Source organism: Pelecanus crispus, chromosome 6 (assembly GCF_030463565.1).
Source record: "Pelecanus crispus isolate bPelCri1 chromosome 6, bPelCri1.pri, whole genome shotgun sequence".
NCBI classification, from domain to species: domain Eukaryota; kingdom Metazoa; phylum Chordata; class Aves; order Pelecaniformes; family Pelecanidae; genus Pelecanus; species Pelecanus crispus.
The window spans coordinates 63,181,499-63,199,316 of NC_134648.1; the positions used below are offsets into that span (position 1 = coordinate 63,181,499).

Sequence of the window (17,818 nt, forward strand, 5' to 3'; positions counted from 1 at the left end):
GGCGTCCCAGGCGGCCGGTCCGGCCTCGCAGCTTCACCCGGGCTCCCCCAGGTCTCCGGGGCGGCCGCAGCCCCATCTGCGTGGGGAGGGGGGCGGGGGGAGGCTGTGTGGGCTTTCCACGCCGGTTTCACCGATACGATCGTTATTTTCTCCCGAGTCTGCAAGGGCTGAAGTTTCCCTTGATGGTCTCAACTGCCCGCCCCGCAAATCAATTACACCCAGCGCCGGCAACCGGGCCTGAGCAAAATAAAGGAGAGGCCACACAACAGACAAACAGACAAACAGACCAACAAACCAACAAACCAACAAACCGGCGCCCCCGCGGCTCCCAGGGCTCCCCCGCACAGCCCGGGGTGGGGAGCGCCCGGGAACGCCCCGAAACCTGCAGCTCCCCGTGGGGAAACCTGCTCCCCTTTACCCCGCCCCAGGGAGCGGGGCCGGACACCCCCCGGTGCCCCCCTGGCTTCCCCCCGCTGGTGCGCGCGGCCGTGGGGGCTCCCCGGGCGGGCTGGGGCCGGGGGTGGGTGGGGGGCTCTGCGGGGTCCTGCTGAGCGGCACCCCCGGGGCTTTCCCCGTCCCCGCACCGAGGTTTGGGCTGCGCTTGGGTTGCCCTCGGGGCTGGCTTTGAAACGGGACGTGCCCGCCTCCCCTGGCCGCGCTCCCAGCCCGCTCCGCCATCCATGCCTTTAAAGAACCACTAATTTATCGTGTTATCCTAATTATGTTTTATTTAGCTATTCATGAGCTATGTGGTGTTCCAGTGTCTAGGGCTATTCCTGCCCTGCTTTCCTCTCCCTCCCCCTCTTCCCTCGCTTTGATGTCCTTTTGCATATTATACAAACAAGATCAAAAGCTACTTTTACCACCTCCGCCCACCTCACGCAATATGTGTTACGGGAGAAAGTGTGTTTCGGGTCGAAACGCTGCCTTGTTAGAAAGAGGTTACTACCTAGCTGAAACCTGGGAGGGGGGTAACGGGGAGGAGGGGACACGACGCCAAGTACATGAACTTTAAAGTGAGCCCTATTACCACGTTATTTAAAGGTCTGATCGTGTCAGGTATAATACTGAAGAAAAATGTTATGTCGGACAAAATGCTCATATTTTCCTGTGGTATTAATGAGAAGCTTGCCCCGGGCTACTTCCCCATCTCAGAGGGCAGCAGATGCGGAGAGCCCTTGGGGAGTGGATCTTTGAAATTTCATCAGCATTCATGGGTGACCTAGCCTTTTCAAGCACAATGATAGACATGATAAATCATCTTTACAACGAATTCTAATTATCCTTTATATGGCCGGGTTGCCTCTCGAAAAGCAGAAATCTAACGCTTTTCCATATCGCTTCCAGATTTCGGTGAGGGTGTCAAAAGTCTTGTGCCGTCCCTCTTCCCCGCTGCGGACGGCGTTGCGTGACATTAGCCCTAAACCCATGAGTGTGCAGGAGTCAAACTACTCTATTAAGTTACACGCTTGCCTGTATTGAACTCAATTTAATTCCTTTCCTCTCTTACCCAATGAAATTATGTACTGCGGTGTAAGATAGGATTAGAAGTATATCATTATAGCAATTAATACTATAATGCTCCATGATTAGTGTGCTACATTGAATTTCATGGATTTTGCTCACTGTTGCCTAGATTTCCCTTGGGTCCTCTAGCCCAAACCATTGTATTCTTAGTAAATTAAATGTGAAATCACAGCATATACTTAATAAATCCACTATCACCTGTACAGTGTATTAATAAAGGAGTCCAGTGCAACCTGTACAGCCTCACCTTGCAGCGCTGGGATGCACATGCCGGGAAGGCCTTTTCCCCGAGGAGGCGGCAGCCGCCTGCCGTGGCCCTGCTCTCCTGCCCAACCTTCTCTCCGCTTGCAGAGCAGAGCCAGGGCAGCCCAGCACCGCTCACCCCAACGTGGGGCACGGGGCAGGCGGTGTGCGGATTTAGGCTTTTGGCTCGCAGAAGGAATGCCTCACTCCATGGTTACCTGTGGAAGGGAATGCATGGCAATGCAGTAACCCCCCTGCCCTGCCCGGGGACTTGGCTGAAATCCCTGCCTCTTGCTGGCTCCCCCCACCCAGGGGGGTTCAAGCCTCCCCCACCTCCCCTGGGGGAGGGAGGGGCTCTTTAGAGAGGAGACTGTTTGAAGTGGCCCTGATGGAAATGGGGTTATTTCAGAGGTACAGTAATGGCTGTCTGGTTATCTGCAGCCAGGGCTCTGTGGCGGGGAGATAAGATATTTATTAAGAGACCCGTTTTAATGCTCGGGGATCACTTTCAGAGGGCCCAAGAAAAATGGACTTTATCTAGTCAATTATTACGTACAGTCACCCCGTTGATGTTTTACTTTAGTTTAGACACCATGAATAAAAGCTAATAACTTTCCCTTCAGCTTGTTTATCGGCAAGACACCTGAGGGCAGTGGGGTGGGGAGATACTTGCTTTAATAGGGGTGATTGAAGAGAGACTTTCCAGGATTAGGAGTGAGGTTGGGGTTGCATGGGCACCCTCAGTGCCTGACATTCAGGGCATATTTTAGACCCAGAGCTTCCAAGTGTCCTTGCCAAGAGCTGGGGAAAAGGAGCAAACTGTGGTGGGGAAGGGAGACCTGGTGGGCTGCGGTGGCCTGGGCACAGGGAGGAGCTGGCTTTCCTGGGGCCAGACCGGCGCGATGTGAGTGCTTAAACTTGGGTTGGGCTGAAGATGTGGGGCACGGGGACAGATGCCTCAGGCTGTCTCCAAAGCAGGCAACAGGCCTGCCTGGCCTGGCCATGTTTGTCTCTGCCTTTGGATGTTCCCAAGCCTCTTTCCCCAGCGCATGGGAAATGACATTTGATGCTCTGGTCTGTGATGGCCACTGTTCTACCTCATGCTGAGCACCTGGGCTGAGGGCCTGCGTGGCACACTCTTTACCTGAACAGCTGATGCCCATACCACCATTCTGCTTGAATTGTTTTTCCTTCTGCCCTTCCTTTCACCCTTTTCTTCCCACCCCCTTGGTAATGTGGCACCTTCCAAGCATGGGATCTTCCGGGGCAGGGGAACGTCCCAGCTGTGCAGGGGAGGGTGGTGGAAGACTTTGCATGCAGAGTGGTGCACAGAGAGCAGGAGGCTGGGATGGGGTTGGCAGGGGGGAGAGAGGATGAGTCTGTGCAAGGTGGCATAGGGGCTGGGTCCCCGCAGACTCCATTCCCAGGTGGGTTCAGGGCCCAGCTGACACGTTGGCACATCTCTGGTCTGAGATGTCTACATCAGGAAGGGACGCATAAGGAGCTGAACGAATCCTTGCCCCTTTGCTGTAAGCGTCTCACCATTCCCTCCTCTTCTCCCCATCCCCACACCCCTGTGCCTGCCTGTGACACCTGTATTCCACCTCCATCGTACAGAGCCACCATTAACCCACCTCCCTCACCTACCACACAGTCTCATCAGTAGCTGGAAGCCAGGAACCTAGTAAGTTCACAGTTAAGAGAAGCTGTGGTGTCCTTTTGTGGCCATAGAAACTTAAGACTTGACTCTTCTCTCTTCTCTTCTCTTCTCTTCTCTTCTCTTCTCTTCTCTTCTCTTCTCTTCTCTTCTCTTCTCTTCTCTTCTCTTCTCTTCTCTTCTCTTCTCTTCTCTTCTCTTCTCTTCTCTTTTCTTTTCCCTTCCCTTCCCTTCCCTTCCCTTCCCTTCCCTTCCCTTCCCTTCCCTTCCCTTCCCTTCCCTTCCCTTCCCTTCCCTTCCCTTCCCTTCCCTTCCCTTCCCTTCCCTTCCCTTCCCTTCCCTTCCCTTCCCTTCCCTTCCCTTCCCTTCCCTTCCCTTCCCTTCCCTTCCCTTCCCTTCCCTTCCCTTCCCTCTTACTTCTCCTTCCTTCCTTCCTTCCTTCCTTCCTTCCTTCCTTCCTTCCTTCCTTCCTTCCTTCCTTCCTTCCTTCCTTCCTTCCTTCCTTCCTTCCTTCCTTCCTTCCTTCCTTCCTTCCTTCCTTCCTTCCTTCCTTCCTTCCTTCCTTCCTTCCTTCCTTCCTTCCTCCCTCCCTCCCTCCCTCCCTTCCCTCTCTCCTTCCCCTTCCCCGTCTCCATCCCTCCTTTCCTCCTTCCCTCCACCCCCCCCCCCGCCAGGCTGCGGGGCAGGCCCTCAGCCCCGCCCAGGCCCCAATTTCGGGTGGGAAGCGCGGGGACGGGCCGGACCGGCCGCGGCTGCCCCCGCCCGCAGCTCCCGGTGCCCGGGCGGGGCGGCCGGCGCGGAGCCCGCGGGGGGGGGGAGGGGGGGCGCGGTCCCCCGCGGAGCCCGGCTAAACAGATTATTGAACTCACTTTCACTGCAGGCATTATGAAGCGGGATAATGCTTTCGTCAGGGGGTGAATTATTTGTTTAGCGGGAAAATACACGGGAAGGGATTAACGCTCTGCCCAGAGCCCCCTCCCCCGCTTTGCCGGGGAGCCCGATCCCTCCCGCCCGCCCCGACGGCACCGGCCGCGCCCCGGAGGAGACCCCCCACGCAGGAGCTCTGCCCCGGCCCCCGGGCTGGGGCACACGGGGGGACACGCGTGGGTTGGGGGCGGCCGGAGAGGCAGCCTGCAGGGAGAGCTCCCCTCGCCCCGGGGCCGCCCAGGGACCTGCTTCTCGGCCCCCTCGACGAGGAGGAGCTGGCTCCCTCCTGCCGTCCTCACCCACTGCAAATAAAATTAAGCAGGGCGGGGGGGAAAAAAAGAGGGGAAAGCTTTTCAGAGGAGTGAAAGGCCGGATCCCTTCCGGAAAGTGCTTCACTTCTGCTCCCTCAGGCTTTCCTTTTCTTTTCCGTCCCCTTTATTTTTCTCTTTTCCTTCCTCTTGCTTTTTTGTGCGCGTCTTCCCTCCCGCCAACCTGACTTCACTGGCAGCTTTTCCCTCCTTGCGCTCACCCCGGAGGAGGAGGAGGAGAAGGAGGAGGGAAAAAGAAAAAAAAAAAAAAAAAAACCACCAGCCAACAACCCACCAGCCACTGAACCCACCCAGCAGTGGATGGGGGGAGGCAGGAGGCTCGCAGGGCGGGCTCCTGGCCAGCGGGCGGTGGGAGCCCCCTCGCTGGGCGAGCTGATGGCCGGCGGCGGGGGAGCAGGGCGCTGCCGGCCCCGCGCACCCGGCGCAGCGGCGGGCCCCGGCCCCGGCCCCGGCGGGACGCTGAGCCGGGCCCGCACCCGCGCCCGCTCGTCAGGCAAGGTGCGCTGGAGGGGGGATAAAACGGGAGGGAGAGCGGCGGGGAGCGGCAGAGAGAGGCAGGGAGGCTGGTGGGGCTGCCCGGCTGCTGCCTACCGCACCCCGGCAGCGCGCATCCTGGCAGATGGAGTAACTCACCCGCGCCCGGCTTTTCCCTTCTTTTCCCTTCTTTTTTAAGGGGTGTGGGAGGTGTTTGCTATTTTATCCTTTTTTTCTTTTTCTTTCTTTTTTTTTTTTTTGTGTGTGTGTGTGTGTGTATACAAATACATCGCCTCCGCTCAAGGAGCCGGATATTTCCAACCCCCAAACTATGGCTTTTCAAAAATCGCCCGATGCCTCCAACGCCACGAGGAAAAAACCCCAGCCTGCTGGAGATAGGAGCCTTGTGCTTGGACTCGGAGATCATCTTCGGCTTCACCAGCCACCTCCTGCGGCGGAAAGCCAAGGTAAGGGGACCTTGCCGCGGCCCCGGGGGGCTGGGGGCCGGGAGGGGGTCGGGGGAGGGGGGTCCGGCTGCCTGCCCTGCCCCGGGCCGGCTCACGGGAAGGGGATGGCAAACTTGCCGGTGCGAAGTTGGCGGCGGCCGTGCCGGGGCGGGTTTCAGCACCACGAACAGTCCTGGCGGCTCCGCGGAGCGGCGCGGGGGGACCGCGCTGGCCGGCCCGCTCCCGGGGAGCCCCTCCGGGCCCCGCGGCGCCTTGTGTGCCCCCCGGCTTCAAATGGGGAGTGGGGGCACCGCGTCCCGCTATTGCCGGGAGGGTTTTTTAACTTAGTAAGGCAAGGAGGGGGCTCAGCTCAGCGCCGGCCGGGGAGCGCACCCCTTTACCCCGCACCCCTTTACCCCCCCGCCCCGTCCAACCGGAGACTTGGAGCCGGCTGGGGGGGGGTGGGGGGGGTGGTTGCAGCCGTTATTCGGGCACATAAAATTTCGGAGCAAGTTCCCGGAGACCTGCAGAGCCCCGAGCAGGGGAGAGAAGGGAGCCGGGGCGCAGCGCCCGGGTGCCCGCGTCGGTGCCAGCCCCCGAGAGGGGCCCACGGCAGCAGCCCGCGCCCCCCGCCCCCCCCCTCCGCCTCCCCACCCAAACTTTTCTCGGGCTCCAGGCGGCCGGTCCGGCGGGCGGGGGGCAGCGGCCGCAGCGCCCCGGGAGCGGGGGCGGCTCAGGGCTGTGCCGGGGCGCCCGGGGCCCCAGCCCACCCCCGGGGCATGCGCCCATTTGGGGGGGACGCTTCAGGCGCGTGCCCGGGAGAGCCAGGAAAGTTTAAGCGGCCGGGGAAGGTGCCTCTTAGGGGGTGTGTGTGGGTCCCCCCCCCCCCCATATATCTGTTTTTCCCCACTCTTTGTGCTCGGCGCTGCCCGCATCACCGCAGACCCCACCCCACGCTTCAGCGCCACCCGCACCCACCCGCGCGGAGGCGGGGAGGGCGCCCAGGAGCCGCGTTTGGCACGGCCGGCGGAAGCCAGCGCCGCCGCCCGCCGGCGCGGCCCCGCCGCTGCCCCGCGGGGTGCCGGGCCCGTCCCCGTTCCCGTCCCCGTCCCCGTCCCCGTCCCGGGGGGGAGCGCGGCCCCGTGTGCGGCGCCGCGGCGGCGCCGGCAGGTGGCGCTCTGGTCACGGGGACGGCGGCGGCCGCGGGGCCGCTCCGCGGGGCCGGGCACGTCCGGGCGCGGCCCCCGCCCGCCGCGGGGCTGCGGGAGCGGGCAGCCGCGGGGGAGCAGCGACAGACAGCGGCGGATATTCCTCCCCCTGGGGAAAAGAGCCCGGAAAAAAAAAGAGAGAAAAGTGCTAAATATACGAGCCGGAGCGGCAGCCAAGTAGACAATTAGCCGCGAACGTTAATTTCTCCATCTGTCAGGTCAATTTTCACACGTAGGAACATCCCGTCGCGCCCGCCGAGCGGCTGGGGAGCCGCCCGGGGGGGGCTGTGCCCCGCGGCACCGCGCATCTGCCCGCCGAGGGGGGGCACCGTGCCCCCAGCCCGCGCAGGGGAGCGGGGGGGGGGGAGCGGGCCCCCGCCAGGCCCCCGACCCCCCCTTTGCGGCTGGCCCGCACCCGCGGCACGGCCCGACGCCTGCGCCGCTTCCCTGCGGCTCCGCAGCGGGACCGGCACCCCCACCCCGGCCCTTTTTGCCCCCCGCTCCCGAGGAACTCGGGTGTTCGAGCGCGAAGGAGGCAGCCGCGGGGGTGCCCGCGCTTTGGTACATCGGGTTGGCGCTGTCCCGTAGGGTCACTATGAAAAGGCATCTCCCCCCGCCCCCCCAAGCCCCAAACCTAAACCCCATCCCGCCCCGGCCGAGGCTCTCCCGCCCCCCTTACCCCACCCCACCCGCCCCCGCCCAGCCCCTCCTCCCCTGCCCTCCGAGCACTTTTCCAGCTTTTTTTTCCGACGTGCTCCCGTGCTCCGGGTCCTTCCCCGTGCCGCCGTGGGGAGCTCACTCCGCCTCCCTCTCCCGACCCAAACTTCGCTCCCTTCCCAACATGGGAGGCAACATCACCTAGCGCGGCAGCCCGGACGGCGGGGAGCGGGCGAGATCGCTGTTGGCACCCCCCGACCCCCGCCCCGCCATGGGCGCCGCGGGCCGGCCGCGCCGCCGGGCCCCGCAACGCCCGCACTAGCGGAGCGGGGCGCGGAGCGGAGCGGGGCAGGGGCGCAGCCCCCGCTATCATGATCGCGGCCGCCGGCAGGAAGGGTCTGGGACCTGAGCCCCGGGCGCCGGGGGTAAGTTGTTGCTCCTCCCCGCGTTTGGGCTTTTTTTCCTTCTTTTTTTTCTCCCCCCCCCCCCCCCCTTTTGTTCGCGGCGAGGGGGGTGGGAGCCGCGTTGCCTCCGCGATCCCCGGCGCTGAGCTCTTGCTCTCTCCGCAGGTGGCGGAGGGGAGCGCGGTGCGGGAGCTCTCCCCGCGGAAGAGGCCGCCGGCCGCCGCCGAGGAGGAGCGCTGCGCCAGCCGCCCGCCGCCCGAGGGAGCGGGGGCCGCGGCGGGGGCCGAGCCGCGGCCGCTGGAGCGGGCGGCGGCCGGGGGCTGGTGCCGGAGCTGCCAGGCCCAGCTGGCCGAGCTGAGGAGGCAGGCGGCGCGGCTGGCCGCCGGCTGCCCGCCCAACGCCCCGCCGGTAAGTGCGCGCCGGCCGCCCGCGCAGCGCCGAGCACCGCCGGGGGGGCGGGGGCGGGGGGCGGCGGGGCCCCCCGCCCGGGCTGGGGCAGGTGGCCGTCCCCGCGGATTTGGGAGGAGAGCGTGACTGCAGGGCCGCCGGTTTCCAACCCAGGAGGGTTCTTCAGAAGTTCAAGGATTTCCCGTCCCGGGCTTTATGAAAGAGCGAAACTGTGCGGCTGGACGCTCCCCCCCCGACAGTCACCGGCTGCCAGAAACGGTTTAAAAAAACTAAAAGTGATTTCGGCGAGAGGAGCGGCGGCCGTCCGGGACGCCCGCTCGGTCCAGCCCGGAGCGGCTCCGAGAGCCCCCCGGAGCGGCTCCGAGAGCCCCCCGGTGCCAGACGAGAGCCCCCCGGTGCCAGACGAGCCCCCCATCCCGCGCCGCGGGGGCTGCTCCCCCGCCCGCGCCCCAGCCCTGGTGCCACCGGCTCGGGGATGCCGGCTCGGTGCCGCAGCTGGGCTCTGCAGCGCTTGCATCCTTCCTACCAGAAGCCGCCGGTAGCTGCGGTTCGGCTCCTCCTTCCGAGGAGCCCATAAAACGCAGCTGAAAAGCACGCACTCGTGTTTGTGGCGCTGGAGGAAAAGTTTGAGCGGGTTGGTTTTGCTGGGCTTTCGCTGTCCGGGTGCTCAGGCGTACCTCCCTGGCCGATGGGCTCATTCCTGTCCTCGGTGTCACTGGGGCAAGCTGGGGCTGTGTCATTTTCCTGCGGTCCGCGCCTCAGGATGGCCCTTCGGGTCTGGTTGTGAATGGTGAAGGTGCGCGAGCGTGGCAGAGGTTTCCCTTAACCCATGCGCAGCTTTATTCGTGTGTATTGTAGCTGCCTGACCGTTTTTATTTTCCGTGTCCGTTTTGTGTGTGTCAGAGGTCTTTATTATTGTTGTCCCCTCTCCTTTAGCGAGAGCACGTGAAACAAAACTTCTGAAAAGCTATACAGGTGAAAAAATACAGTCTTGATACAGAGTCTTGCCTAGACGCCTGAAGAGATCCTAAGGATTAGCTGATGAGGAAAATGCAACAGAAGACCCTGAGATTCTGTTCCAGGGCACACAAAACGTGTGTTGGGTTTTTGATAACATTTGGAAGTAACGTATTGTTTTCTAAACAATGCTTATCTGGATGTTTGCAAGAATGGGGGGGAGGGTCTGAAGAGGAAGCCAAACCCTACTGACCTTCATTTTCATTCAAAGAGTTCCTGTATGATCTACAGAATTCCCATTGAATCTAAATATAGTTTTGTTTGGAAGTGCATTGTGGAGCGGTGTCCGAATGCGCAGCAAGGTTTGTATTTTCAGGCCGGATCCAAAGCCCTTTGAAATCAACAGGAGTCTCTCCATTGACTTGCCAGGTTTGGAGCGGGCTCTTATTTCTCTGGTGTAAAAGATCACGTATCTTCTCTCATTGAATTCAGGACCGCCGGACCTTTTGTTTTCTGGATTGCTGTGAACGGTGGAAAGAAGTTTAATTTCCCCTTGCGAAGTGCATGTGATAGGCTGCTTCAGCGAGGAGCACGTAAACCCCTGTTCCCGTTGTTGGGGTGGGCCTCTGCCGTAAAGAATAGTGTCCTATCCGGGAGCGGATCTTTGTCATGGGAAAAAAAAGGCACCGGTGCAGGAGAGGCAGGGGGCCTTGGCCAGGTGTTCGGGTGAGGAGACCTGTGAGCAAAGGCCTGTTTGTGTGGTCTCTTTCCTGCAAGTCTCAGGGGACTTCCTTGATAAGCACTCGATGATGGGTAAATTAATTCCCCTTTTCTGCAGGGTTTCAAAGCATGCCGAGGAACGTAATAAAATAGCAGTCATCACAGTGGCAGAACCTCGACAGGCCTGATCGTAGAGTAACGGATACCTGGAGTTTACTTCCTGAGTAGCATACAGTAGAGTTAGATGTTTGGAATTTTTTAAAAATAGGTTTTCTAATGCTTGTCAGACCTCTAGCCTAATTGCAAGCTCAAAACCCCCCACTAACGCTGGTGTAGTGAGCAGCTCCTCAGGAAGGAAGATGCAATAAACAGTCCCACTTACTGCCTTCGGAGTGTGAAGTAGGTTAGCGGCAGATAACAGTCAGGGGTTCGGCTACTCGCTGCTTTGAATTGGCTTTGCAGGGGGAATCTGATGCAATATGCTGGCAGGTTGAGCGCTGTGTAATGTTTGTGCCAGAAAGGCAGCTTGCTTTTTTTTTCCCCCTTCCTTTCTTGTTTAATTATATAACAAGACATCTGAAAAAGCAGCTCCTCTCCATAAGAGTTTCATGCCCATGCAATAAAAGTCCAAAGAGTTTCTTATAAGCTCTTCTAACGCACTGTCAAACTAAGCAACTACCAGATAAGTAAACACCAGAAGGCTACTGCTCAGAGCATGCTGCTCTCAAAGGATTTACCTCCTTTGCCATAATAATTAAGGGATCTTTCAGCACAGGTTCAGAAAGATTTCCACACCTGGTTGAAAACCCTTTGGAAAGGTGGGTGGGTGCCTCAGAGATGAAAGAAGGGCTAGTTTCCTGCTGTTGATATCTTTCCTGATGAAAGAGAGGAGGTGTATTCTCATGCGTGGGGCAGCTGACAAGGGATTGAATTCACATGAGAATAAAAAGCTAACCTACTCTTTGGAGTCTGCAGGGATAACAAATCTAATTGCTTGCGAGGGCTATGATTCATACAGTTTATGTGTTGCTGTCCTTTCAATTAGACATATTTAAAATATATAAATAATTTAAAGTTTTGGTGCTGAGATGATGTGCATTGATTACAGAATACTGTTAGTTGTTTGTGTCTCTTTTTAAAGTCCTCCAAATCTCTGTGGATAGCTGATAAAAAGATACACCTCTTTGCTTATGTTAAAACTCTGTAACAGCTCTCCCAAGTACAAGATTTACTGCACCCTACGCTGTCAATTCCCTTCTTTTTACTGCTGCTGCCTTTACCGCTTGCCACCACAGTGAGGCCTGTGTGTGAATCAAAATGAGATTTTCATCAAGCAAGGATGGAAATGAACAAAGTTTAATCTGAAATTATTCCAGATTAGCATTTTGGTATTGCAGTATTGATATCAGTTGCTGGGACTGAACTAGTGGAGGAGGGGAAAGAAAAAAAAAAAGGTGCCTTGGTTTATCCCTAATTAAAAGTTTTGTATGTGCCTTGCAGGCTGTGTCCCTGGGGAGCTGGTAATGGGATACAGGATCTCCTACTTCCAGGGTTCTGGCTGGAGTCGAGAGCAGGTTGTTGTGCCTGGAAGTTGTTGCTGTTGGCAGCTGTGGGGCAATCCACGGGAAATGGGTTGGTGGTCTCTGTCTCGCTCCCAGTTGGCAAATAGCCTTGTCACAAAACCACCACAACAATTACCGCTAATTGGCATCACTGTTGGCAGTTTCACAGGAGAGGCTGAGGAATGAATGGGGATGTAGATTAAATTAGTAATAATAATACTTAGCACCTAAAATCTTCACAGTGCTTCACAAATGCTAATTAATTAATTTGTGTGATGCCCCTATTTGGTAAACCTGAACCTGCTGTCATTACTAAAGAGGTGCACATCAGAGCAGTGTGTGTCTCCGAAAGGAAGGGCGCAGGCAGGGGCTGGCTGACGGGAGAGATGTGCTCCTGCAGCTGCATCACTAGAGGTAAACTCTGCGCTCCCTCTAGCGCAGGCAGTAACCTTAAGGATATACAGCTACTGTAAAATGGTTTTAGCTAATCCCTTACGAGCAGAGGAGGAAGGCTCTTTTGGTACGAGGAACGCACACGTTGATACAACTGCATCCACAGAAGGGTTTTATACTGGTATAAGTATTTTGGTTATAGAAGAGTAATAATTGTACTCGGTTGTACTGGAATAATTTCTTTATCAGTACTGACAGGAGGCCAAGATCAGAAGAGGTTCACTTTGGAAGCGATTAGCATTGAGAATTGTGTTTTTCTGAGCCTAGGGATTCAGACATCTCATTTCACCTGTCCCCATCCACCCCCGACCCCCCCAGCCTGAGCAGTTTATATTGTACCTGCTGTCAGTGCAGGCAGGGCCGGAGGCAGCGTTAAGGGGGGCAGAAACGTGCGTATTGTATGGTAGCTTGAGTTCAGCCAAGTTCTTGCTGTCCTAGTTTTTGAGAGCTGTTTTTCTTCGCTGGTTTTTTTTTTTCCCCTGTTGCATTACCCGCACTGTGTGTTACATGAGGCACACCGCTGAACGGCTTCCCAGGAGTTTGAGGGACAGAGGAGCGAGTGTGGGCTCTTTATTGCTGGTGGGATGGACAATGCTTTTTCTCTGATACCTAAAAACACTGAGTATTCTCTGTATTCCCAGTTGACCGGGTAAGCTGTGGTTGGGTACAAAGAGGCATGCTGCCAGCCCTGGTCTGCAGAGAGTCTGGGTGACCAGGACAGGACATGCTTTTGGTTACTAACGAACCGTGAATCATTTGAGGCAGGTAAGCAAGTCCTAGCCTGCCGTGTCCTTGGCAGGGCTCTGTGTTAACACCAGTTAGAGTTGGAGGAAGCCCGGCTTCTCTGGAGAAAGGGGGAGGATAGCAGTGGCTTTAGACACGCTGTTTGCGCTGACGTGTCTCAGCTGCGCAGATGCCACGCAGTGCTGCTGGATCGAACTCCCACCACACCTGCTTCTGATCAAAGCTGTGGTCTCTTGGTACACCTGTATGTGCTGCTGATTGCATCACCTGAAGCGGAGATGAAGAACAAAGTTTTGGGAAGGGCATGCTCTTTCCTGTGGGTTTCTCCTGTATGCTAAATAACCCCCACATGTTTCCACGAGCAGCAGAACTAAGGAAGGATGGTTTGGTAGGATGGATGCTTTGCTCACCTCCTTTGCTCTCCCCATCCATCTGCATTAATCCCAGCTGTTCCCTCCGTGTCCCCGATGACTCGGTAAGAGGCAGCACCTTCTCTGCATCTGCAGCTGCACACATGCAGTTTGGTTGACAGTAAGCTAGTACTTAGGCATCTGGCTGCTGCCAAACAATAACACGTGGGTCCTGCCCAACTTGTCTCACGGCCAGTTTGTGGAAGTTGTAGGAACTTGCTCTGGGCCTTCTACCTCAATTTCAGATCATTTGACAGGTTCAAAAGCTGTTAAGGGGGGCTGGCAGCAAGGAGGATGGGAAGAAGGGCAATGCAGCAGTTCTTGGTGCTTTGGAAAACCAGGCCAAGAGGACGGGCATGGGATTGAGGACTGTGGTCTTGATGTGTGAAGGCCAGGTTATTCCCACCTTGGCCACTCTGATGGCTTGGTATCAGCAGTGCTAGTAGCAAGGAGAGCTCGCGCAGTCCCTGGCTGCCAGTGCCTGTCTCCTCGCTGTTGGGTGCTTCAGGAGCCTGCACTGCACACGGAGGAGCTGGGAGAGGGCTCTGTGTCCTTAGCGTTTGCCTGCGGGCTCATGCTTCCCTGAAAGAGCAAGGGTTCGGAGCACGTGGGGACTTCTTTCAACGCTTGAGGTGCCCGTGGAATAGGTCTAAGCTTTTAGAAGCAAACCCTGGAGTTTTTCTTCCCATGCCCATTGTTTTCTATTAACGTGTCAGCTCTTTCTACTGAGTGGCATGGTCACCTGGAATTTGAGAGTCCTGGTGATGGTTTAGAAGCCCTGTGCTGTCTTGCCTAACTTTGGGGTCCTCTGTCACTGAGGGGCTGTTTCTTCTTTTTCATGGGAGGCCTTTCTGCAATTGGGTTGACGTGGATAAGGGGAATTGAGTGGGAGAACTGTGACTTTTACAGATTCCTCTCTAGAGAAATCCAGTTTTCAGGGCTCTTTACAAGCACTAAGTGCGCCTTAAAATGTTCTATATTTAACATTTCAAAAGTACGTAAGTGGAAAAGTAATGTCTTAGTTAATAAATATGAAACTACGGGGCATTTTTTTGAGATACACATTTAATATTTAATTTTGTGAGAGAGGCTCTTGCAGAGACTTGGCTGTGGAGTGCTTCAGGCTATGAGCTCAGATGTGGATTTCAGGTAAGTGTGCAGTCTAATAACGGGGTTAGTGACAACACCGCGTCAAATGTGTTGACATGAGCAGTTCCCTTGTTTCAGTCAGTGTAGTAGCCTCCATGCTGTATGATAGGCTGCAGAAACTAATTGTAATGAGTTTGCTTTAGACATTTAGGATTTTCAAGCATGCCCTTTTAAAATACAGGTGAATGGGATTATCTTGCAGTTCAGATGCCTGAGGCAAGAGACCTTCTCACTGGGGGATCTGAAGTGGGGGAGTGGGGATCGCGCAATTAGCTCGAGGTACTGCGGTCTCCCCGGGTAGCTCAGGGTAATTAGTATTGCTCCAGCTCTTTCTGTAGCTAATTCCTTCAGCACCCTGCCCTATTAGGGAAAAGGGAGGAAACACATAAACCATTTCAAAATCCCAGGGGGTGGAAAAGAGCATCTGCTCCTAACATCTGAGGTTACTTTGAACCTGTTGAAATATGTAGTAGCTGCTTTATTGTTTTTGCCAAGAGTTTCCACCTACAGTGATCCTAACCTCTAACTTGTTAACAGCGAGGTTGTAGGAGGCAGTAGTCATCCTTCTCTTCCCCAGCCCACAGCAGCTGATAGTGGCTGCTGCTCTGGACATGGCACCGCGGGGTAGTGCAGCGAGAATGGCTGAAACCAGCACGAGATTTTTCTTTCCCAAGACCAGGATTGCCCACCATGTACGCAGTTGCTGCGTGGGTCTCCTGCTGCTCGGGTACCCTGTGATAACTGCACTCTGTGGGTATGAATCCTTCTTCCCACAGTGAGGATGCTGATGTAGAGAAGAGACAGTTAGTCCCTGGGTTTTCAGCTGACTGATGAACATTTTGTTGTGAAAAGTGAGCGGAGATTTTGCTTCACCCCGGCTAGAGGAGGAGAATCTATCTGGAAATGCGTGCATGTCTTCTGGAAGATTTTTCCATGATGATGCTGTTACCTTTCTCAGAATTGGATTACCTTCAGGAACTAGATATTGCTCACACCAAGCATGGCAGGCAACTGTCCATTTGGGAGTATTGTATCCTCATTTTTTTTTTATTTACCGCTAATCTACGGAATTTAATTTGCCTGGATTTGTCTCCCTGTCCTCTGACTTCAGACCTGCAGCACTGGAGTAACTATTTTGTATTTACGTGTCCAGTATATCCCCAAATGGAAGGTATCTCCAGGAAGGCAGGAGTCTCGTCTCTGTCTCTGGCTGTGTTCATGATCAGGAACAGGCTGATTTCTTTTACAAGTGTCTACTAATTATGTATAGTCTTTCAGATGAGTGGCTTATGTGAGAAAACTTGGGCCTTCCTTGCAGGAGAACAGTGCCTCCTGCTACCTTTGTTAACAGGAAGAATTGTGTCCCATTGAAGGGATGCAAAACCTGAATTTAATTCCTAGATCTGTCACTGACTCTGTGAATTTGGGCAAGCTGCTTAAATATCCACGTGCTTAATTTCTCCTTCACCCAGCAGAGAGAAAATGCTCACATCTTTTGTCCATTTCCAGTAAAAACCTTTTTTTTTGTGGTGGGGACTCTCTCTTGCTTGTATGGCATCGAGTATCATCGACTGCTGCTCTTAGTAGAGCTGACTGCTCCTATAATATGCATAATAAGGAAGAATATATAATAACACGGGGACACAGAAAACAGCGGACTCTGTGACTTGCAACTGAACTTTCAGGTCGAGTGTCAGGGAGGGGGTTCTGGGGCTGGGGTCTCTGCAACAGCAGAAACAGCAAACAAAGCCAGGGACTTCAGATCAACCGTGAAGATGGTAACAGATAGTCCTGAAAATCTGCCGGTTCGCCAGGAGGGGAGCGGTGAGGCTGTGGAAGGGAACCGAAGGTGCTGTGGCATATGTCCAGGCGAAGTGGAGCTTGATCAAGTAGCAGGTATCAGATCAGCTCAGGGAGCGTGGATTAGAGCTGTGCCGGCGCTGTCTGAAAGAGCTTTATCTGCATACTGTGCCTCCCTGTGATGAAACTAGAAAGCTGCCATGTGGAAATGTGGTGTGGCCTTGTAAATTGGGAACTCTTCAGTGGCTTCAGTCCCTCATACTGCCATTGAAGTTTATGCCAAAGTGTGTTACTTATTAGTTTTTCATTTAAAATGTTTTATTTTTAAATGGAAACAAGGAAAATTTTGTAGAGGAATCCAAGAGCAAAGCTTCTAATGATTATTCCAAGCAAGGGGTGGTGGGGATATGTCACTTTGCAGGAGTAATGTATTCTTCTCTAGGATAACTTAAAGTGAATGTAAACTTCTGGTGTGTAGTTCTTTGGACTGACTTCTTTGCTTTGAAGCTGCGTGAGCTTTTATGGCATAGCTGGCAGATGTTCATGTTGGAGAAAGAATGTTTAACTGGTATAAATATATCCACCTATTTTAGGCAGCATAATGCTGTTGTTGCATGTTTGTTTTATCACAAAGAGTCTGACTGTTGTATGCATCACCCTAATGTACAGTGAATCAGCAAAATCTCAGCACTTGCTCACAAAAAAAGGCTTAGGTGCACACAATTATCCTTCTTTCCGAGTCAAGCCTTAAAATCAGTCTTTGATCAGTGTTCCTGGAGTTTGGCAGGCTGCTCCAAGTTTCGGCTGGGGCTGGGCCGGCATTACCATATGTCAATACCTGTGCAGAATTGACTGGAATGCTGGACGGCTGCGGGAAAATGATCAATTTTCATTTAGCTCTTAGCAAATCTTCCCCTAACGTTGCTGAGGGATTTTACACTGCTTGGCGAATGGGATGGGAAGCCTTCTGTACAAAACTGAAATGGGATACTTCTGGCGAGGCTGGGCACTGACTGGCTTTCAGCATTAACTGTGAAAGCGAAGCGTTAGTCCTAGTTCTCACAGCATTGAAAAGATTATCTTTAAATGTGCTTCCTGTTTTACCACAACACACAATTTGTTACAGCATGGTTTGTGTTGCTGTTGGTGTGTATATATTGATTGGTGCTGATTGTACTGTAAATGGGCAGCGTTCGGCTTTGTGTTTTAAGTAATTTGGGAAGTTAGATGTACTCGGTTTGTATTGTGGTCTTTTTTATTGCCTTGTGTTGTTCTCGCTGTATTGTGTGTTGTAGCATGTATTTACTCCTTTTTGGCATTATTGCTATTCTCCTGGACCTCAGAGTATAGCAGTGTCCTACAGCTTTGCCTGTAGCTTTATCAAGTAAAACATTTTTGCAGGGGTTGCCTGCTGTTTTTCCATCTTATGTGGCTCCTGAGTAGGTCAGAGGTGGTGGCTATGCCCTGGGTACATCACGCAGCCCTCAGCAGAGCGGTACTGCTGAGTGTTTTGGAAGAGGTGAGCCTGCTGGGGTGGTTGAGATCCAGAAGCCAAGACCACTTCCAGGCCTGGGTGACCAGTCACCAGCCCAGATTGGGAGCATCCCACATGGCCTATTGCATGCAAGTAAATGATTTTCAGCTGCAATAGATAGCAAAAGTTGGACAGATCTGGCCTCTGTTCAGCAGGTGAAGCTTGACTAACGATGCCAGAGCACCTAACGTCCAAATGATCGAAGGGAG

At 55.0% G+C, this 17,818-nt stretch overlaps 1 protein-coding gene across 1 annotated transcript in view; it reads left to right on the plus strand.

Annotated features, from left to right (window-relative positions):
• The first annotated feature begins 1,805 nt into the window (after window positions 1-1,805).
• KIF26A (kinesin family member 26A) overlaps window positions 1,806-17,818 on the plus strand; it is a 110,017-nt gene continuing 94,004 nt past the window's right edge. Inside the window, 4 exon segments of the mRNA XM_075712661.1 lie at window positions 1,806-1,890; window positions 5,462-5,530; window positions 5,532-5,624; window positions 8,038-8,280. Of these exon segments, the coding sequence (XP_075568776.1) occupies window positions 5,489-5,530; window positions 5,532-5,624; window positions 8,038-8,280 (378 nt within the window). The 5' untranslated portion in view covers window positions 1,806-1,890; window positions 5,462-5,488.